Source organism: Cervus elaphus, chromosome 14 (genome assembly GCF_910594005.1).
Source record: "Cervus elaphus chromosome 14, mCerEla1.1, whole genome shotgun sequence".
NCBI lineage: Eukaryota > Metazoa > Chordata > Mammalia > Artiodactyla > Cervidae > Cervus > Cervus elaphus.
The window spans coordinates 51,378,629-51,401,082 of NC_057828.1; the positions used below are offsets into that span (position 1 = coordinate 51,378,629).

At 54.5% G+C, this 22,454-nt stretch overlaps 2 protein-coding genes across 4 annotated transcripts; one reads left to right on the forward strand and one right to left on the reverse strand.

Annotated features, from left to right (window-relative positions):
* The first annotated feature begins 6,114 nt into the window (after positions 1 to 6,114).
* WRAP73 (WD repeat containing, antisense to TP73) lies at positions 6,115 to 17,894 on the forward strand. 2 transcript variants are annotated; one of them, XM_043923441.1, is made up of 12 exons: positions 6,115 to 6,254; positions 10,000 to 10,152; positions 10,633 to 10,749; positions 12,249 to 12,321; positions 13,566 to 13,669; positions 14,327 to 14,413; positions 14,722 to 14,856; positions 14,932 to 15,009; positions 16,021 to 16,120; positions 16,748 to 16,873; positions 17,225 to 17,416; positions 17,557 to 17,894. In XM_043923441.1, the coding sequence occupies exons 1-12, from the start codon at positions 6,186 to 6,188 to the stop codon at positions 17,697 to 17,699; spliced, it is 1,377 nt and encodes a 458-aa protein (XP_043779376.1). In that variant the 5' UTR covers positions 6,115 to 6,185; the 3' UTR covers positions 17,700 to 17,894. The 2 variants fall into 2 exon arrangements, with proteins under 2 accessions (XP_043779376.1, XP_043779377.1); XM_043923442.1 differs by lacking the exons at positions 10,000 to 10,152; positions 10,633 to 10,749.
* Positions 17,895 to 18,450: 556 nt separating this feature from the next.
* TPRG1L (tumor protein p63 regulated 1 like) lies at positions 18,451 to 22,099 on the reverse strand. 2 transcript variants are annotated; one of them, XR_006344883.1, is made up of 6 exons: positions 21,800 to 22,099; positions 21,592 to 21,683; positions 21,338 to 21,514; positions 20,340 to 20,493; positions 18,847 to 19,704; positions 18,451 to 18,756 (listed from the first exon to the last, which is right to left on the reverse strand). XR_006344883.1 is itself a non-coding variant. In XM_043923444.1 (5 exons), exons 1-5 carry the CDS (start codon positions 22,007 to 22,009, stop codon positions 19,510 to 19,512), a joined length of 828 nt encoding a protein of 275 aa, XP_043779379.1. In that variant the 5' UTR covers positions 22,010 to 22,099; the 3' UTR covers positions 18,451 to 19,509. The 2 variants fall into 2 exon arrangements, 1 of the variants encoding a protein (XP_043779379.1); XM_043923444.1 differs by having other exon boundaries at positions 18,451 to 19,704.
* Positions 22,100 to 22,454: the final 355 nt, after the last annotated feature.

Sequence of the window (22,454 nt, forward strand, 5' to 3'; positions counted from 1 at the left end):
TCAGGTAGCAGGTCTGACGACTATTTCATCTCAGTAACAAGAACAAACGAAATTTTTTTTTTCTCTCCGAACAAACGAAATTTTGAGATTTCCACAGCAGCTGCCACACACAATGAAAATATCAGTGATTCCTTTAGGAATTTTTGCTCTCTTTGGGTTTCTGATATGAGGGAGGATCTCTAGGAAAAGAAAATACTTTTGCGGAGCAAATGTCTGGTCTGCAAAGGAACACCAGCCTGAGAGCAGACACGAATCAGGGACGCGGATGACAAGTCAATGCCCGCCCACTCGTGCAGACTCTCAGAGCCGGCTGCGGTGAAAGTGTCTTTAACTCGAACCCTGATGAGTAGAGGAAGCTTTTCTTCTATAGAAAAACTCAATTTTCCTCTGCATAACACACTCAGAAAGGGTTTTCCAGGAGTCCTATGTAACCTACTTAAGAAGGCAAACTTAAAAAAAAAAAAAAAAGACATTGTATAGTTTCAGTTCAGTTCAGTTGCTTAGAGTCGTGTCCGACTCTTTGCGACCCCATGGACTGCAGCACGACAGGCCTCCCTGTCCATCACCAGCTCTCAGAGTTTACTGAAACTCACGCCCATTAAGTCGGTGATGCCATCCATCCATCTCATCCTCTGTCATACCCTTCTCCCGCCTTCAATCTTGCCCAGCATCAGGGTCTTTTCAAATGAGTCAGTTCTTTGCATCAGGTGGCTTCTTTATTTTGGCTACACACAAATGGATGCTGCTAGTTCCCGACACGGAGAAGGCAATGGCAACCCACTCCAGTACTCATGCCTGGAAAATCCCATGGACAGAGGAGCCTGGTGGGCTACAGTCCATGGGGTGGCGAAGAGTGGGACACGACTGAGCGACATCACTTTCACGCATTGGAGAAGGAAATGGCAGCCCACTCCAGTGTTCTTGCCTGGAGAATCCCAGGGATGTAGGAGCCTGGTGGGCTGCCGTCTATGGGGTCGCACAGAGTCGGATACGACTGAAGCGACTTAGCAGCTGCAGCAGCAGTTCCAGACGACTGGGTAGGGCACAGAAACACAGGGGTAAACTGTCACACAGTGTTCTGAGGGTACAGTTCTCATAATAGTAAAGCTTTCATCATCCAGACAGAAGCATGGTCAGGGGCCAAGGGAACTAGGACTTGCTCAAACACTCCTCTCAATTTCTTTTTTCCTTTTTGCTGTATAAAGCTAAATCATCAGAAAATGAGTAGTTTTAAACATTGACTCAGCACTCCCACGGAAATGCCCAAATTGGAAAATAAAGGCATGCCCTTCCCTTTTATGGGGGCTGGGCAGAAGAAACGCACAGTTGAAGAAAGTTTCCGGTTTTTTTTTTTTTCTTTTGCAAACCCGAAGTTCATTGTGTGTATCCTCGACGTCTTTTATACAAGCCTCTAGAGGACAAACTCCCCTTGAATCTGTTGTCCAGAAGCAATCTCCCAGCTGGATGAACATGCAGCTTCCTTTTACCCACCGATGATTTCCCTTTAAAGTGTCAGAATCTCCAGGTGAATGCCATCCTTGGCCACAGGCAGGACCTCCCCCAGGTCCGGTTCCCAAGTTCTCTACAAATAACTACTCAGGGAGGCATCCTTGCTCCAGTACCCCCGACAGCGACTGGCAGCCTCCATCCAAACCACAGGCACATTCCTGCCCCACTGACAGCCATTCCGTTCCCCACTCCCAAGGGAAGACCTGCTGGCTACCAGAGAACTGTGCCCCCTACCCTACCAAGGGCCTCTGGAGCAGCATCAACAGCCAGCACTTTGGGGCCCACTGTGGGTAGCAGGCGTCATTCTAAGCACTTAGATATGGCATCTTGGTTACTATTCCTCCAACCCTCTGGGACAGAGGCCATTATTGCCTTTCTTTATAGATGGGTAAACTGAGGCTCCAAGTGGTTAGGGAACTCACTGGAGGTCCATGACAAGTAAGTGGCGGAGAGGGGATTTGAACCCTAATGTTCTAACCTCCACACCTACATGATTAACCTTAGCACCAGCCTGGCCCTTCTGTGGGGCTGTCCTTGGAAGTTGAATTTGTAGACAGCTACCCTGTTCTCCTGTTTCCACAGCAAATTCTGGCAGATAGTAAAGGACAGGGAAACCTGGAGTGCTGCAGTGCATGGGGTCACAAAGAGTCAGACACAACTTAGAGACTAAACAACAACACCCTGTTCCCCAGAACCTCAGTAGGACTTTGAAATGGGGCTAAGCTTTCTGTGGCCATTCTCCTGGTGGCACCCCACTGACACCCTGGCAGCTTCTGGTACCAGTCTAACTTTTAACCTTATTTTTAAAAATCACATGCGTGATCCATACATTCATATGTGGCAAAATGTTAAATACTTTGACTTTTTGTTTTCGATACAATTCTTTTTTAACTCATTGAGTAAGTCAAAAGATGAGTGCTAGACTTCCGGTAAACAGTGCATTTTTGCCCAAAAGCTAATTATTAATGTGAAACAAACAGTAACAATGACAGCAAACAAAACAAACAGAAGAAAACAATTGCGCTAAGGCTCCCAAATGTACAGCATTCAATAAACAGGCCACAGTATACTTGAACCAAATGACCTCTGGTCAGAAGTGAACGGTGTACTGTTTCCCCAACCCCTTGCTGGCTGAGAGTGGTCTACCCATCACCCATTTATTTATGCAGACACATGCATACTTGTGCAAAGCTGCTTAGGGACCAAAGGAAAATACAAGCTGCAACCCATGGGGTCTCAGAGTCTGAGTGACTGAACAACTACAAGAAGGTGATAATAGCCACCCAGCCCCTCACCGCAGTCTAAGGCCTAAAAGGACGGTGACTGCAAAGCGAGGAGGACTAGGAGAGAAGGGATCCTGGAAACAGGTGTGATCTCTGGCCAGGCCGGCCCAGGGCCTGATTCTGACCCCTCTTTTCCGGGTTTGGAACAGATTCGGAAAACAGGTGGGTACCCCAGCCAACTCAGGGCCACCCAGAGATGCCATTCTGGAACCTGGCCCCTTGGTAAACCATAGCTTAGGGGCTATGCCCAGTTCTCCTGGTCCAGGGAAGACCTGGGTCTCACTCGGCCTTAAGGGGTAGGGTGGCTAACACCTCCAGATTGCTAACAGCCCTCTAGAGTGCAGAGGGAGTGGGGCCCGGCGGGGAGGGTATTGTCAGCTACGGGCACCTGCCCCCCCCCCCCCAGCCAGCCTCTTTGGGGGTCGCACTCCCCACCTCCCCTTGAAGCTGGGGTGGAGAGGGGTTAACCCGAGGCAGGCCCTCTGGGAATCCCAGCCAGGCTGATCCGTGCCCCAAAGGCCGCCACGCTGGGGGCAGGACCCCACATCTCCTCCTGGGCTGGACTCTGGCTCCTTGCCGCCCCACCGCGCCCCGTGTCAGTAGCTGGTGGTAGTCGAGGGAGACCCCAGGTCAGCCTCTCTCGAGTTCGTGCACAAGGTCTTTTCTCACTGACTCCCAGCTTCGGAGCCGCGAGCTCATGCGCCCACCGCTATGGACTCATGCCCCGTAGGCGGAGCCCAAACACGCCCAGGCCCCTTGCGCCAGGTCCGTGCTGCCTACCTGGTGCCGTCGGAGCCCCGGGAATCGATGCCTGAGCCGCCTGGCGCTAGCCTGGGCTTCGCCGCGTAACCCCTTCGTGGGCGCAGGGAGGGCGCGGGACGAGAGGCGGGTGCGGCCTGGCAGGCGCGGGCGCGGACGCAGGGCGGGCTCCGGCCGCCGAGGCGGGTTATATCGGCGCGGGGAGGGGAGGCGCCGCGGGGAGGGGTGGCCGCCAGCGTTAGCGCCTTCCGCAGCCGGCCGGCGGGAAGGCAGCGCGGGCCGCTCAGCCGTTGGCAGGAGGAGCACGGGGCGACAGGGCCAGGCTGGGGCCAAGGTTGCCATCCGGCGCTCCGCCCCCCCAGCTGGCCGCTTGCGAGTCGGGGTCCCGGGGCGCGCTCCGCCCCGCCTCCTTCCCGCCGCCGTTTGGCGCGCGTCGCCCCTCCCGGCCCCAGTGGGGCCGCCTACCTCGGGTTGGACGCGGTCCGGGAGCCGGGGCCCTGATGCTGCGGAAACGGGACAGTGGCTCTCGGCCGGCTTAGCGGCGAGCGCGTGGGGAGCAGAGGTGCGGACCCCGCGGCCCGACGCCTTCCTGTTCCCGAGACGCCGTATCTTCCGGGTCCCCGTCCTCCGCCCCCACGGGCGCGGGACCCCTCCGCGCCGGGAGCAGAGGATCCACCGGGCAGGGGAAGGGCTGGGCATCTTAGGAGCGCGGCCACCCATGTCTGCGGAGTGAGCGCACCGGCTGTGGACAGCGGCGGGGGCGGGGGCGGGGGATAGGGAGATGAAAGTCGCAACCTCAGGACCCGGGATTAAGTGAAGTCGCTCGCTTCCGGGTGGTACTAGCCGGGCTCCTCCGTCCTGGAGGGCTCTCCACCTACATCGCTCACCCAGCCGAGGTCACAGCCCCGCTCCCGCCTCTGGCCGCATCGTGGATCTGCGGGAATACCCTCTGGACGGGACTCTTTCGGCCCAGCGGAAGATGTGGCCGCAGCACCCGGGGAGTAATTCCGAACACAAACACTCCCGTTTCGAAGCCGGCACCTTGCTCCCTCCCACGGCCACCGCCTCGGGCGCCAGGGGCTGAGTTTCGTTCCGCGCTGCGCAGGTATGCGCGGGTGTCAACGGCGACACGTGGGTAGTGCACTGGGAGTTGATTTCTAGCGCAGAGACTCGCTTCAGGCCAAGACTTTCCTAGGGCTCCCACACCTGTGGCTTCATAGACCGGTCGCCCCCGCAGGACAGACGGGATCTTTAGGGCTGCCACCTAGTCCTAGGGCCCTGGCTGAAGAAACAGACAGGCTGGCGAGTTTTGAACTATTCAAGGCAGCGGGTACCTGCTGTGTGCTGCCTTCCGGTGCTCAACATTACCTGCCTCAAGGCCACGGGAACCCTCGCGGCAGAGTTGCCCTGGAACTGCGCGCAGCCAGGGCTGGTGCACGAGTCCGCACCTCACCTGGCCCATCTGGCTGACTGCCATACACCTTTACTGATCACCTACTGCTTGCAAGGTGCGGGGTATGGGGGTTGGGGTAGCCAAAGACGAATCACGCACAGGGTTTGATCTGGCCGGGGACAAAAACGGCTGGCAACGCCGAGCAGGACGCCTGCACGCAGCCCCTACCGGTTTGTTCTGAGAAGCTGGAGGGGGCTTCCCCAGGGCACAGGCCCAGGCCGGATTCGTGCGGGTGCGAATAGGACCCGGGCCGGGTCTCCGTTCTCAGGACGCAAGAGCGGGGGCTGGTGTCTCGGTCCGCGCGATCTAGAGGCGCCCGCAGGGCCTGGCGGGGTCGCGAGGGCGAAGAGGACCAGGAGTCCCTAGTGGGCAAGAGGACAGGCGCGCGCGGGGCAGCGAGCGAGGCCAGCAGAGCCAGCGCCAACGCAGGAGCTCGCTCCAGTTCGTGCCGTGAGGGCTCTGGTCCCGGCCTGGGTGTTGTTTTCCTCCTCGCGGGTCCGAGGGCAGGTGCACGCGTGTGATGGACAAGCTGGCGCGCGAGATCCAGGAGCTCTCTGCGCGGTGCAAGCGCCAAATTCGTTCTCTTTTAGATCAGAGAAGCTCCTAATCTCCAAGTGAGGGCCTCGCTGGAAGCATGTTGCCGGACTTAGCCAAAAGACAAATGAAGAAAAACGAATATTTATTCATACTCTATGTATAGAATATAATATACGTACTATGCACCATATTTCATATTTGTGTGTGTGTATGCAAATACATGAATACAAATACACTGATACATAGGACGTCACGTTTTAACTTCAGACAAGCGGATAGTTTTTAAGCATATGTGTCACGTAGTGTTGGGGAACATATTTATCCTGGAAAATGATTCGTTGTTTATCTAAATTCAGCTGTAGTGCACTTTCTGCATTTTATGTGGCAACCCTAGTTGGAGGGGACTTCTCACACGCGAGCACCGGCGGAAATCCCTCGTGGGACGAAACACCTCATCTCCTTTAAAGCGCGGCTGCGCGCGTTGGGCGGGGTAGCGAACTACAAGCCCCACAATGCCGCGCGTCACCCGGGGCCCTGACTGGCTGCGGCGCGCTTCCCGCCCTCCGTCACTTCCGGTCGCGGAGGGGCGGTTGCGGCTGGCCTGGCTGGCGGGGCTTGGCGGGCCCCCGGGTGCAGCGGCCGCAATGAACTTCTCCGAGGTGTTCAAGCTCTCTAGCCTGCTCTGCAAGTTCTCCCCGGACGGCAAGTACCTGGTGAGCGGCCGCCGGGCCTGGGCCGAGGGCGCGCCTTCCGCGAGGAGGCGCGTGTCTGTACGGGGCGGCGAGGAACCAAGGGGGTGGGGCGTACCTGGGGCCTGGATGGAGGTACCAGGTGTGGGTCCCTGGCAGGTGACCTGGGCAGTGGTTCCGAGCAGGGTACCTGGACACTTGTTGCGTTCTGGGAACCCGGGAAGCTGCCTGCACCTCGGTTTCCATCTGTTAAAAGCAGGTAAAAGCAACACTGTCTTCAGAGACTTGAAGACCCAGTAAACGTGGACTCGTTGTTGTTCAGTCTCTCAGTAGTGTCCGACTCTTTGTGACCCCGTGGGCTGCCCCACGCCATGCTTCCCTATTCTTCACTATATCCTGGACTTTGCTCAAACTAATGTCCCTTGGGTCAGTGGTGCCATCGAACCATCTTATCCTCTGTCATCCGCTTCTCCTCCTGCTCTCAGTCTTTCCCAGCTTCAGGGTCTTTTCTAATGAGTTGGCTCTTCGAATCGAGTGGCCAAAGTATTGGAGTTTAAGCTTCAACATCAGTCTTTCCAATGAGTTTTTAGGGTTGATTTCCTTTAGGATTGACTGCCCTGATTTCCTTGCTGTCCAAGGAACTCTCAAGAATCATTTCCAACACCACAGTTCAAAAGCAGCAATTCTTTGGTGCCCAGCCTTCTTTATGGTCCAACTCTCACATCCCTACACGACTACTGGAAAAACCATAGCTTTGACTGTAAGTTGTTGTTTGTTTGTAACAAAAGGCAGGTATATAGTCCTGTTGGCTATAAAACGGTGCAGTGCTGCAGCTAGCTGTTTTCACCTTTTCCAGCCCCCTTCGAGGGTCTCTACCACATGCCAGATGAATGACTTAGGTAACTAGCATTCTGTGCTCAGATAAAGAGAGTGGTCCACACTCCTGGGATCTGAGTTGCTCACTCCATGGGTGGCAGAGTGGTTGTCACATCACTGAGCTCTCATACATAAAATGTAAGTTTTAAAATATACCAGTATGATCAGTGTACATTCTCAAAATCATGGGGGGAAATGTGGTGGGTGGGTGATAATTGGCATTGGAAAGACATTAAGAAAAAAAATGCTTTTTAAAAACTGTACTTAGTTTCATTAACTATTAACTGATGCATCCTGCTTTGTCTTTTTAGTTTGAGCGTTGTTAACATTCCATTTATCCTTGAGGATGGATGTATTAATACCTCAAATTACATGTTTACCTTCTTTATGGAGGTTTTATTCTAAATCACATAGTATGGTATTCAGCTACAAAATATAAAATATCTTTAGCTTAAATGGCACCCCAAGAACCTTGGTATACTTTTCAGAATACTCCCCAATAAATTTGTTTTTTGGTCATTTATGAAACTTCCCTGGTGGCTCAGCTGGTGAAGAATCCGCCTGCAATGCGGGAGACCTGGCTTCGATCCCTGAGTTGGGAAGATGCCCTGGAGAAGGGAAAGGCTACCCACTTCAGTATTCTGGCCTGGAGAATTCCCTGGACTGTATAGCCATGGGATTGCGAAGAGTCTGTACACAACTGAGTAACTTTCACTCACTGACATGAAACTTCCAGTGAATTATGGAGACAAAGATTACATTTCCTCATTTAGTTTTGGTATAGTTTTTACATTCTGATTAGAATTGTGAGCCTTGGTAGTAATGTTACTGGAACCATGTTTTTCAGAGCTCTATTCTAAGTGCTGAGAAAAGTAGGGCCATGTTGCCATTTTTAACATCTTGCAACAGATTTGATACAGTTTTTCCAAGTGTTGGTACAGACATTTCATTTCACCAGGAGTTTGTGCTAACTGATCACAGCTTTTAAAGCTACAAAGTGAAAAAATAAGCAGGGACACATATTTGTTCTAATTAGCAGTCCATCTCCCACTCTTTTTTTTTCCAGGTGGAACTCATTGGCTTTTTAAAAATGAAAGTTCATAAAACAAAAACCTAACAATCCAGTTTGACTTTGATAAGTACCAACAAGAGGGAATTAACATTCAGAAGTCAGTTCTTGATTTTTGAATGGTGATGTGCACTCTCTGGTTAACAGATAAGTATGATGAGTCATAGAAATCATTTGCTTGGATTTGGATATTGTTAACAAATATGGACATAAAGTAACTGTATCTTTAAGAACACTGTATTAAGAGTTAAATGTTTCCAGACTCAGGGTTAATGGTTAATGGGTATATAAGAAACCCCCCAGCCTTCCCTCCCTCAGTCCCTTTTCCTCACAAACGGCTGCCGTACTCAACGCTTCTGAAATGTCTGGTCACCTCCTGTGTGGGGTTTCCCCCACACCAAGCAGTTCTCCCCAACACCAGATGAGTGTCCTACTCCCAGCTTTGACTCCGTTTTGACACTGTCCACCTGGAGAGAGCCCAGAGCCCACAGGTGAAGGGCTCAGCCCCACAAGACTGCCCCCCACCTTTCAGACTGCAATTGAAAGTCCAGGTTGTCACCTTTGCTCCTGATCAACTTGATGTAGGCTCCATGACCACCTCTTTGGGTTCCATTAATTTGCTGGAGTGACTCATAGCGCTCAAAAAAACAGATTTACCATATTATTAAGGGGTGTGATAAAGGAACAGGTGAGTAGGCCCATGAAGAGATAAAGAGGGTGAGATCTGGGGGTCTCGAGTGCAGGAGTTCTGTCCCCGTGGAGCTGGTAAAGAATCTGCCTGCAATGTGGGAGATCTGAGTTCGATCCCTGGGTTGGTAAGATCCCCTGGATAAGGGAAAGGCTACCCACTCCAATATTCTGACCTGGAGAATTCCATGGGCTGTATAGTCCATGAGGTCGCAAAGAGTCGGACACAACTGAGTGACTTTCACTCACTCACCCTCCCAGGATGTGGGTTTCCTTGCCCACCTGGAAGCTCTGGACCCTGCATCTTCGGGATTTTTTGAAGGCTTCACCACATAGACCTGGGGTGATTGTTCACTCCATTTTGAGCCCTTTTTGCTGAAGAGAAGAGGAGAGCAGGGCTGAGAATTCCAAGCCTCTAATCTTGGCTTGGTCTCTCCAGTGACAGTCCCCCCAGGAGCCCACCCAGAGTTGCCTCAGTAAAATAAGAGATGCTCCCGCCGCCGCCCCCCCCCCCCCCCACCCAGGACTTTCCAAGGGTTTCATCAGGAGCCTGTGTCAGGACCTGTGGGCAGACACCAGTGTGTATTAGCTGTTCTCTCATCACAGGTAGATGGAAATTTATGACGTGTCCTTACATTTGCAGAATTTCAGACCTGTATATTGACTTTCTGTTGGTTTGGGTCCAGGTTAGACACGGAACCAAAGGGAGCTATGTTCCTGGGTCGATCTCACCGGCAGCCTGGAGCCCACTCCTCGCGGCTCACACAGAGCTTGTTTGCAGGTGGTAGAACCAGAGGGGAGCTGGTTGTTCTCAGAGGGCCTTTTCCCAGTGCCGTGTCCTGCTTTAGCATTTGTCACGCAGTGAAGACAGGAGCAGAAATGACGCGGTAGAGTTCTGCAGTAATACTTCCTCCTGGGGCTTAACAGCTGGGCACCTGGTTTTACATTTACGCTTCATCTTTCTGCTAACTCACCTTTGTTCAGGATAGGCTTTCCACATGGTAAACACAAGACCATCTAGACAGAAAGCGTGTGTGCAGGGGGAGGAGGCAACCGTCCTGACTGGAGGGCACGCTGCTGTCCCAGGAGCGCCCTCCTCCAGAGCCCACCCCCATGGCCTCTCCTCTCCCCCTCCAGGCTTCCTGCATCCAGTACCGATTGGTGGTCAGGGATGCGAGCACCCTGCAGATCCTCCAGCTATACACGTGCCTGGACCAGATCCAGCACCTCGAGTGGTCGGCCGACTCGCTCTTCATTCTGTGTGCCCTGTACAAGCGGGGGCTCGTGCAGGTACCTCCGGATGGATCGCCCCCCTCCCCCCAAGCACAGCCCCCACCCAGGGCCTTGTTCTGTGCCCTTCTGGTATGGAGGAAGGGGCTGCACAGGTCAAAGCCCGTTTTCTTATAACATTATAATAGTGCTCTAACAGTTTAAGTACTTTTAAAAACAAGAAAGCATGTCAATGTCCTTGATCTGTAACCTAGTTCATTCTGTAACAGGAAGTGTTCAGCAAGTGGCCCAACTGGTTCCTGTGTTTAGGGAGTGCTGAGATGTGTCTTGTTATAGACCTCAGACTTAACTAAGTGAGGTCTCAGACAGCAGAGGGAATAAACCCTTCAAACCACAACAGAGTGACATCACTGAGAAGTGTGGTGCAATCCTTCACCCTGAAGGGTTCTGAGAGTTTGCCCATCTTTGCCTCCACGCAGCTCATGGCCAGTTGTTCTTAAGCCTGAGTAGCAAATGGATTCATCTCTTTTGTGAGTCCAGGTGTGGTCCTTGGAGCAGCCAGAGTGGCACTGCAAGATAGACGAGGGCTCGGCAGGGCTGGTGGCCTCCTGCTGGAGCCCCGACGGGCGCCACATCCTCAACACGACGGAATTCCACGTGAGTGGGCGCCCCAGATACCTGCCTCAGCGCAGGACAGTCACCCCTCACCCCTTGTCCTGATCACCTGGGAGGACTGGAGTGAATGGTCAAGCGGGGAGGATGTATGTCATCAATGGTTAGAGCATTATAAGCCCATGAGTGTTGTTATGTTATCTTTTTGCCCAGTTTTAATGAAAAAAAGGTTTTTAAAAAGAACATCTCAAATTGTATCTTTACGGATTTAGACAGGTCCTTTGATTCAACAATAGAAAAGAACTTCAGTGATGCAAAGAGCCGACTCGTTGGAAAAGACCCTGATGCTGGGAAAGATTGAGGGCAAGAAGAGAAGGGAGTGACAGAGGATGAGATGATTGGATGGCATCTCTGAGTCAATGGACATGAGTTTGCACAAACTCCGGGAGATAGTGAGCGACAGGGAAGCCTGGTGTGCTGCAGACTGTAGGGTCGCAGAGTCGGACACGAATTTACCTCTTTCCCTGGAGACATCTGATCTGTGTGTCTCTAACCTCCTCATTGATTTGCTCTTCAAGCCTTGGGCTCCCTTGAGATGCAGGACCCTGGGCAGGAGCTCTGAGTGAGAAGAAGAATCTTTGAAGTCCAACCGTAAATCAGAGACAGCTTGGGTGGTGTGCATATGCCTCCCTAACACATCACGTCAGGGGACTACAGGGGGCTCGGGTGCACTGGTCCTTCATTGTCACAGCTTCTTCCAGCCCCTGATGTGATGTGCCTGCAGTGGGTCCCCCAGAAATCCTCTGCAGAGCCTCCACTCGGACAGTCGGGCCACTCCCTGTCCCTGCTGACCCCAGGCCCAGCCACCTGGCGAGGCAGAGCCACTCACCCCCTTCACTGCTTCAAGAGACTGGGGGGCATCTTGTGTGGCTTTCTCTCCTAGATGTGTTTCTCTGAGAAACATTTTTAAGTTTGCTACTATATGAAAACTTTGACTGTAGCACCCCCCAGCCTGTTATCCCAGGGCATGCCTTCTTGGACCCCTGGATGCTGAATCCCCCAGAAATACTGGACCCTCCGTGGGCTGCTGTGCCTGCAATAAAGCTTAATTTATCAGGCAGAAAGGGGTGCTGACTGTACTTGGAACTAAAATGCACTTATATTTAACTTTGTGTCCCTCAGATAGTATTGTCACAAAATGAAAACTAAACACCAAGACCATTAAATTTAACAATTGTGGGAGTTCTCTGGTGGTCCAGTGGTTAGGACTCAGCACTTTCACCTCCGTGTCTTGGGTTTGATCCCTGGTTGGGGAACAAAGATCCTGTAAGACACGTAGCACCACCAAAAAAAAAAAAAATTAGCAATTGTAGATGTGAGTTTGACACACTTCTTCAGACAGAAAACACCCCAGGACTCCTGATACTTTTACTTCAGTAAATCTCTTGTTTAGGTGCAGGCAATCTGGCTTATGACTTGCAACAGTCTTTCCGAGAATGCTAAGTTATGCTGTTTCCTTTCTGTTCCTCCCCCTTCCTCGGCAGCTGCGGATAACTGTCTGGTCCTTGTGCACAAAGTCCGTGTCCTACATCAAATACCCGAAGGCTTGTCAGCAGGGTGAGTTGTCAGAGCTACTCAGAGGCCATTTCTCTGTAGTTGTTTGGGGGTTTGGAGACCTTTTTATCCTGGAAAATTTCAAACACAGACAAAAGTAGCCTTAAATGTATTTCAGCTCATAGCCAATCTTTTTTCTCTATACCCGCCCCTCCCCCTGATTATTTTAAAGTACATCCCAGATCTCCTAGTACTTCTCTGTAAGCCTTCCCCCACCTGTGTCTCCAGAAGACCAGGGCTCCCCTGTTCTGTGATCACAATGACTAAAGAGAATGTCGTTTAACAGATGTCAAAAAAGGGTTTACATGCAAATCCTGTACGTCTGTCACAGAGCTGGGTGTCAGATCCTTTCTTGTTCGCGTCAGTCCTGGGACCCCACCCCACACAGCGGATTTTGAACTGAATCCTCGGTTGACTTAACTCTGAGCTCTGTAGAGGGGAACAGTGACCTATCCCATCCGTACATCTCAGAGGAAGGGCAAAGGGCGTGTGTCCACTGTGCCCTCAGGGAACCCCCCAACATGCGTTTAACTGAACCCGAGAGCTCGTCGACGGCCCCCTCCCGAATCATGAAATTACTTGATTGTCTTCTAGTTAATAAACAGAAGGAAGCATCACATGATTTGAGAGGTTTTTCTGTTCTTTCTCTTGCCATCAGCGGCTTGAAGCTCACATGTGAATGAAATTCAATTGTTCATTTATTTTTTGTTTTCTTAGTTTGCATGTTAGTGTCTCTCCAGATGACACGCATGCTTCTTGGTGAAACAGCAGCTCTGTCACTTAGGTGTTCTCTGGAGGTGTGACGTGTGACAGAGGACTCCGTTCACCGATGTGGACCTGGAATGGACAGTCTGACGTTCCAGCCAGCTTCTCACCTTAAATTGACTTCTTCCAAATTTAAATTCAAAAGTAAAAATAGGACCTGTGGTGACGAGCCTGCGTTGACCCAGCTGAGCTGCTTGCAGTTGATTTCCTAAGAGTATAGCATCCTAGAGGGCTCCACACTTCCCAGTAACATTCAGGGGCTCATCAGGGCTCAGGGCGCACTGTGTGTCTCGCAGGTTCTCTGTACGTCAGAAGCCTGATCGAGGGTGTGGGGACCCTGCCTCGTGTGCCCACACTCTGCCGCCGACTCGGGGTCTGTGTGCTGCATCCCCTCTTCAGACCTCTGCCTTCTCTCTCTCCTTCTAACGTGAGAGATAAAACCACTGCCTCTCGATCCCAGGACCTTTCCCTCTCCTTGGCAGGAATAACCTTCACCAGGGACGGCCGCTACCTGGCGCTGGCAGAGAGGCGGGACTGCAGGGACTACGTGAGCATCTTCGTCTGCAGTGACTGGCAGCTGCTACGGGTGAGGCGCACACCCGGGAGCATGACCCTGGGGTGGGGTGGGGGCAGAGGTACGTTCTCGAAGGTCCCAGAGGCTCTCCCAGGCGGTGTGAGAAAGACAGCTCCATGTTTTCAAAGGTGGGTGCTGCCTGTTACCCCATGGCACGCACACGGGCAGGTGTTCACAGGCTCCGGTGAGACCGCGTGGGCTCTCAGGGTGTTAGCAGTTAACAGTCCCCCAGATGGGAGCCGCCAGGCTTTTTGTTGGCTCGGTGGTGTTAGCGTCCGTGTGCCCACATCAGGAGGAGGAGTGAGCTGCAGGTTACTGACTGCGTGCCTGGATGGGCAGGAGGCTGCCAGGCCAGACCCCCGGGGCTGGGCTGGGTCCCGGATGCTATCGGATGGCGGCCTCCTTGACCAGGGCAGTGATGTCCTGGGAGGGTCTCCCCTGAGCTGATCTTAAAGGTGTGAGACTCAGCCGCATGGAGGCCTGAGCCACATCGCGGCTGCATATTGCCTGGCCTGTCATGGCAGGAGGACACAGTTATAGGTGTTTCTGCCCATGGCGAGACAAGGAGATTAAATACTGTGTTAATGCATCAGGTATGAGATAGATGTTTGTGTATTTGTTGAAGAAAATGTTCTCAATGTCTTCTGTTCCCCCCACCCGCCTGGGAAGCACTTCGACACGGACACTCAGGACCTGGCAGGGATCGAGTGGGCCCCCAACGGCTGCGTGCTGGCCGTCTGGGACTCCTGCCTGGAGGTAGGGAACCCGCTCAGGACGCACTCTCTGCTTGTAGCACTGTTGTCTGTGTTTCTCATGCTCTCCGAATGCCTCACGCATGAACTCTGCCTTTTTCAGATGTTGAGCTGAGGAGCTTTTATTACAAGTCTTTAGATTTAAGACCCAGCTTCCCCTTTTCCACAGCATTTTCTCTGCTTCTCCAGTACTGTCCCCGTCTCCACTTCCCACCGCTGTGGAGGAGGGCAGGGTCCCCGCCCAAGTATCACTCCCCTGGGGTGGCCGCCTCGCACGCCACAGGTTCAGTAATGCCTTCACTGTCTCTGCAGTACAAGGTCCTGCTCTACTCCCTGGATGGCCGGCTGCTGTCTGCCTTCTGTGCTTACGAGTGGTCCCTGGGCATCAAGTCCGTGGCCTGGAGCCCCAGCAGTCAGTTCCTGGCAATCGGGAGCTACGATGGAAAGGTGGGAGGGGGCCTGTGGGGCAAAGCCCACGCACAGCCAGCGCCCCGGAGGCTCTGACCACGTGGTTCTCTCCAGGTGCGGATTCTTAACCACGTGACTTGGAAAATGATCACGGAGTTTGGGCATCCTGCAACTGTTAATAATCCCAAAATAGTAAGTCTGGAAGTGTGTTTGAGGAAGGGATAGAAAGCTGCTCTTTCACTTTACACTATCAGTGTAAGTGATACAGGGGCTCACATCCCCATGATCTTCTGATGCTGAAACGTTCCAAGTGCAGACATTCCCTTGGTCCTTGTTTTTCCTGCCATGTTCCCAAAGGGTCCCAAGTGGTGTCCTTCCCAGCCTCCTCCACCCCCACAACTCTGGGACCAGCTCCTGCTCTGCGCCATGACTGGGGTCCCCTGCCTGCAGGCACCACGCACCTGCTGGGCCAGGCGCTGTGCTCTGGGCCAGTCAGAGATGAGCAGGCGACTTCTTCCCTGTGGAGCCTTCCCGGGGAGGGGAGGAAGGCTGCCTGCCAAGGGGCCCTGAGGCGGACCTTGGGAGGAAGTGGTACAGGGTCTGGGGAAGAGCGATTCAGGCAGTGTGAACAGAACAGCAGCGCAGAGGCCCTGAGGAGGGATCAAGCTCTGTTTATTCGGCAGGCCCCTGACAGGGTGCGGGAGACTGTAGGGACCCAGACAGACAGCCTTTCTCGGGGCGGGGACAGTGGGAATGAGGGCAGACACCCCGGCCTCAGGGCGGGGATGGCAGGGACGGGGGCAGACACTCTGGTGAGTTGCCTGCAGGTGAGCTACCCAAGTAAGACAGGTGTGGGGTGAGGAGGAAGCAGTGGGTGGGCCGCTATATAGCCCTGGGGTCTGAGTGGGTTTCTGGGGAGCTTGTGAGTGGGCGGACGTCCCGGCAAGGGCGGTGACTGGAGGACCCACTGGAGATGCAGGAGTGGGACTGACCTGAGGCCTCGCAGGGTTCACCTCGGGTCCATCACCCCACGGCCGTTCGCCCTTCCCATCCAGCCTCTGGTGACACGTGCCCCCACCCTGGCCCATCTGTCACCTGTCTCCACTGAAATGCCGGCTGCAGGTGGGACCTCATGGAGATGGTCCAGGAGGACACAGTGAGGGACCACGGCCACACGTGCTGCCTGGGCCGTCTCTCTTCCAGGTGGTGTACAAGGAGGCTGAGAAGAGCCCACCACTGGGCCACCTGGCCTTCCCTCCGCCCCGAGCAGTGGCTGGGCCCCTGACGTCCTCGGAGAGCAAATGTGAGCGGCTCGGCCGGTGGTGCCGCCCTTGTCTTCCTCCCTTTCCTTTCCTTTCGTTATGAGAAAAAGCCCTCTCGGTCCAGGACTCCAGATACTCCCTTTTTTCCTTTCAATCCTTTCCCTTTCTGGCGATACCTGGTGGACAGCGTCCTTAGCCAAGAGCCAGCAGGCTGCCTGGGTTCTGGCTCCGTGGATTGAATACATGCCCTGGGACTCCTGATTGTCGGCTGGTCTTGAGAGCAACTTTTTTTTAATGAATGCTGACCTTTTCCTTGGGTAAGCGGGAGGCCATCAGAGGACTCAGGGAGGAGCTGCAGCTGCATCTGGGGTGCAGAGGTCACTCGTGGTTCGGTTTCATCATCCATAAAATGGGAGTAATTGGGCCGACCACCAGGCCCTGCGGTGTTGCCTGGCCTGTCACAGCTCTGGAACCACGGCCTCACAGGGGAGGGCGGGCCAGGTGCCTGCACAGCCCTGCCTTCTGTCAGATCCTGCCTGCCCCTGCTATCACGTGTCCTCTTCACCCCGTGGGTAGTCACAGTCATTTCCTCTCCCATTGCGGGCCGCACTGCAGACCCAGGCTGCTTGCCCACAGGGAGGCTCAGGGCGCTCTTTTTTCCTGCCCAGACGAGATTGCCTCGATGCCAGTCTCCTTACAGACCCTAAAGCCAGCCGCTGACAGAGCCAACCCCAGGATCGGCGTCGGGGCGCTGGCCTTCAGTCCTGACAACTACTTCCTGGCCACGAGGAACGGTCAGTGGCCCGTCCCGTGTGTGTGCTGCCCCCCGTCGGCCTCCTCCGGGGCTCGGGCCTCCCGTGCTTGCTTCTTCCCATTCTGCCGCTGCTGGCAGGGTGGATGTCCTGCAGCGGTAGTGTCTGGGGCCCATCGCCTGGTCAGAGCAGCAGCTGCTCAAGCCCAGGCCTCTGTGCCCTCTGCTCCTTGTTTGGGAAAGAGCAGGGCTCCAGGCCCACAGGACATGCCCCCCTTCCCCGCCCCGCGCCATGACCCTGGGGAAGGTGGGCATCCTCACTGGTGAAGGGCTGCGGGCTGGAGCAGAGCAGCGAGGGGTGAACGTGAGCCTGCGTGCCCCTTCCTCCTCAAAGACAGCGTCCCCAATGCCGTGTGGATCTGGGACATCCGGAAGCTGAGACCGCTGGCAGTGCTGGAGCAGCTGTGCGCTGTGCGCGCCTTCCAGTGGGGCCCGCAGCAGCCCCGGCTGGCCATCTGCACGGGGGGCAGCAAGGTGTACCTGTGGTCGCCGGCAGGCTGCGTGTCGGTGCAGGTGCCCGGGGAAGGTGAGCGTGGGCGGGGACACAAGCAGATGCTCTGGGGAGGTGCCTCGGGGCCGGGGGCCCATTTGCTGAACTCTGGGACTCCAGCTGGGTCACCCTGGGACCCGGGTCTCCCCTAACCCCTGGCCACCTGTCTTCTCCAGGTGACTTCCAGGTGCTTTCCCTGTGCTGGCATCCGAGCGGGGACTCTCTAGCCCTCCTTAGCAAGGACCACTTCTGCCTGTGCTTCCTGGAGATGGAGGAGGGGATGCGTACAGCCTTCGGGCAGCGGGGCGACTGCACGTAGGACCCAGGCATGGTCAGGCCCAGGTGGCACACATTGGCCACGGGACAGGAGCAGAGCGTCTTGGGCGAGTTTTCCTTCCAGGGCCCAGAGAAAAGGATTTGCTTTCATTTTGCTATAGCAAGGTGTTTTTGTAAATATGTATGGAATAAACTGTAATTTTTGTTATTTAAAATAAATATTTGTTCATTTATAAAATGGCTAATGCTTACTTTCTTAAAAGGTTTAAGTCACAGGAAAGTCTTCCAGATCAGTTTTAAGTTTGGGGTTCACTTGTCTTAGGGGAAGTAACTGCACCCCAAGTGGTCAGTCCCCCATCCCACCCCACCCCACCCCCGACACAGGACCCGTTCTGCACGGAGCCTCTGTTCTGTCCCTGAACACTCTGAAGCAGGGCCTGTGTGTCACGTGGGCCTGTGCTGGAGCAGAATTGGAGGCTGGGGCTGTGGGTCCCAGGGCAGCTCAGTTAAGGTCAGGTCTGTGCAGGGAGTGTCCACCTGGAATGATCCAGGTGCTTCAGGTGGTCGGCCAGGGCTGAGGACACTGGAGGAATAAGGGTTCTTCACCCTGGGCAGAGGCTGGACGGTGGGCACCACCCCTGTGGCTGGGAAGGGAGTAGGCTGTGCAAATCCCCACGGTGCACGTGGCTGGGGTCAAATCCAGTGCGGAGAACATCTCGGCTCTAAGATGGTCTCACCAAATTAAGACCCTTTCTTGGTGGTTGCGCCTACTTTAAAAAAGGAACGACACTCACTGAATCCTAAGCGTCTTTACTAGAAGACCAAAAGCAAAAGCTAAAGACCCAGGCAGAGTTGTAAGGAAACCTTTCAATGTGGACAGGCCCCTGCATCAGGATCATCACATCCATGCTGACTACAGCTCTGCCAGCCTGGGCAGTGAGGAGGAAGGAACCTGGGAGCCAGCAGGCAGACCGCTGTGGATGGGCAGGGGCGGTGAGCGATGACTGCCCATGGGCTGGGGTCTGCACAGAGCAGTAGGAACTGAGGTGGGGCGGGCTGCTTCAGGAGACTCTAATGTGGTTCCTTTCTGAAAGCGCTTCCTTAAAGGCAAATTAAGCAATTCCTTTTTAAAATATGCCATGACAGGACAAACCTAACAGAGATGTCAACATCATGTACAAAGAACTTACCAATGTGGCTTTCTCAAACGAATGACTTGTCTTAAAATGATTTTCTGGGAAGCTTTTTGAGTAGGCCTGAGAAGACATCAGTATTATTCACACACTATAGATAAATTTTAGGAGAAGTGTGACTTTAGGTCAAACACGCATTTCCACAAAAGCAACAGTCCATTTAGGAGCTGACAAGGCAGGCCAACTTTCGCTGAGCTGGTGGTCTGCTGGCTTCTTCCATATTAACTTTAAGAAGATGGATTAAATCTCAAAATGCAAAATTGGACACCAACTGTACCCAGACTTGAAACCACGGGCGCTGGGTCCCAGGCACATCCCCGGATGGAGCGAACTACGCGGCTAATCACGCGACGTTTATTGTTAACATGCTCCAGGGCGTGTAGGGAGGGACCACAGGGAGGCGAATGGAGACACAGGGGACTCGGAGACTGAGATCCTGGCCAGGATGCTGACAGGTTCCCTCTGCTGTGTCTGGAGCTCACGTGATCATCTGTTCAGTATCCAGCTACAGTATTCGGTCCACCTGACTGCACTTGTGGTGCCCAGGTCCCTGAAGGTAGGGGGCATGGACCCTGCCAGCAGAAGTGGAGCTGGACCAAGGTCTGTCACTCCCAGAGTCCTGCTGGTCGCCTCTCCTGGCAAGAGCCCCATGTGCAGCATCTAGAAGCCGATCTTGCCTCTAGTCATGGAGTAGCCCAGCTTGGCCTCATTGTTGATGAAGGACATGAGCCCCACGTAGGTCTCAATGAGGAGTGGACACTCCAGGACCAGCACGCCGCCCTCCTGGCCTGGCAAAGGACTCTCCTTCTGGGCTTTCTTGACAGCTTGGATTAACAGAGCCTTGAAACCATCCAACTGCAGAGAGAGAAAACACAGAGTCTGAGCAGATGATCTGCACGAGGTCCCCCACCCCTGGACAAGAGGCCTTCCCAGCCACACCCAGCGGCCCATGGGCTCACCTCCTGGGTGTGGCTCTCACCTCCGCCCTCACCCATGACGGACGACAGCTAGTCCTCACAGACCTCCCTCTTCCGCTCGAAGGAGTTTTGCCACAGTGACCCAGCGGATGCTCCCCACCACCCACCAGGCAGGCAGCAAGCTAAAGCACGTGGCTGGAAGTGGGGGGCCTGTCCCCAGTCCCGGCCCCCGTGCCCATCACCCCCAGGTCTCCTCTCCTGTGGAGCGTGCAGCCTGCCCAGCTCTAGCAGGGGTGGGGGTCGGCTGGCACAACCCAAAGCTCTTCTGGGCCCTTCTCCAAAATGACCACAGCCACTGGGGCCACATCACAGCACCACACTGACCAGTACCCACTTACCACACAGGGCTATCTAAACATAATTAAAGTTTTAAAAAATTTAAAAGTTTATTTTCTCAGTTTGGCTGCCACTCAAGTGCTCAGCAGCCCCACATGGCCACCATACTGAGCAGTGCAGGCCTGGAAGGTGCTTGTCCCCGCTGGGCAGCGCTGCTGCTGCTGTCCATGTCCTTACTTGGCACAGAGAGGCTGTCTTCTCATCCACACCGGCCATCGGGTGTTCTATGAATGTGGTGTACGGCACGCTAGTGGACCACGGGTTCCATCTGCTGATGAAGGATGGGCGGCTCTGCTTGTCCCACTGGATGCGAATCCCAAAGCCTTCTCGTCTGCAGGGTCAGAAGACAGGGACCAGACTTCACAGGCAGGCCTGCACCCCAGAGCACCTGCCTGGTGCCAGGTGTGGGAACAAAAAGCAGTCTCACTGGTGAAGGCGAGACTAATGATGGCCATTTCACAACAGTCAAGGACAAGAACAGCATGTCTAATAACGACAGCTTTCAGCACTTTAAGACAGGACAAACTGAGTACACTTAGTTAAGCTAATCTTTACACGATTAATAAATTTAACATATAGTGCTCTAACTAAACAAATAATGCTTTCCAACTCCAAATCCTTTTTTCCAGAATATTTTATTGTTGTTTAGAATTTTGAACTTCCTGAATTTCCTACCCAAATCTCTATATCAAAACCCTAAAATTTACCATTTAATTCAACTGAGTATACTCATGTCTAGGTTTCTCATATTTCAGAAAGCTCCCTAACAGATGAAGATCAGCTCTTGAAAGTTGGCCATTAAACCTTTCCAAATTTAATCTTCAATAATATTTGTAAATCAAAGCAATGTGCTACCTTTTTCTTTTAAAAATTAACCACAACAGGGCTCGACATGACAGCTGCCAATCCTTTCTTGGCAGGGATAAAGTGCTGAGTTCACTCTTCTCTGAAGAATACCTGTGTCAGGCCTATGTTAATGTATCCTGAATTCATTTACTACAAGCCTAATAGCTGTCTCTTGTGCCAGAATCCCTTTTAATGCACCCTGCTGGGCAGAAGTCACCCGTGTCTATTCTAAACTCTACTGATATTAAAGCAAGACGTCCACTGGGGGCTGGTTTTGGAAGGGCTGTTGAGGAGGCCCTGGATCGGGGCTCTCTGTTGAACAGACTTACTTGTTGAGAGATTTCGGGGGAAACTGGAATTCTCCGTAGGAGATGGTGTCCACCGCGTTTAAGGCCACCCTGACCACCTGCTGGCACTGCAGGCTGATGAAGTCGTATTTGCAGATAAGGAGCGCCTGGTCGGTGATGAGTACCAGTCGCTCCTTTTCGTTGTTCCAGTGATCAACCCTACGGGCGGCAGCGGTCACCTCAGCGCTGCGGAGCCCACAGGTGCCCGGGCCCCTCCCCTGGGCGCGCCCCCTTACTCGGTCAGCAGCCACACCCCCTGGATGTCTCCGTCCTCCACCGGCCGGACCACTACGCGGATCTCCTCCACCGCCTGCTCGATGGTGCCGGGCTGCGCGGAGCGGAGGTCGTCACAGGCCCCGCCCGCTCGCCCGCCCCGCCCCGCCCCCGGCACCACAGGCCCACGCCCTCTCCCGCCCCCGCCCCCACCCCTACCCCCAGCCTCACCCGGAACACGAAATACTCCTTGACGCGGGCGCGGCGCGTGGGGTCGTGGACGCTGAGCGGCCACAGCGTCTGCCGCAGCGGGGTGCCCACCCCCGGACGCCCCCCGCCACCGCCGCCGCCGCCACTACCCGGCCCGACCTCCTCGCCGGCCGCCAGCAGCGCTGTGGGGCTCGTGCCCGCCGAGTCCACCGAGTCCCGCAGCTGCAGCATGACCGCGCCCGCAGCTGAGCGACCCCGGACCGACCCGACAAGGCCGCAGTAGCAGCCGCCACCGCCGCCTCCACCTCCGCCGGACCCTCGGCCCCGCCCCAGGGCCCGCCCAGCACCGGCGGCCCGCCGCGATTGGCTCCGTCTCGCCAGTCCCGCCTCAGTCTCTAGTCCCCTCCCGCCCTCTCCGGCCCTGACGATTGGCTCGTCCCTCAGGTATCTTCCACAATTGGTCCTGCCCGCCGCCGTTCACAATCGCTCCCGCCCCTCACTGCGCCGGAAGCGCACGCCGCGCGCACGCCCACTTCCTGTTTACGCGTCCGGGGAAGGGCGGGACCTAGGCCGGTTGCCAAGGCGACGCGGAGGGCCGGTGAGGAGAGGGTAGTCAGGTGCCTACCGCACCCCGTCAACGCATCTCTATTCATGTTCGGCTGAAGTGCAGCGGGCC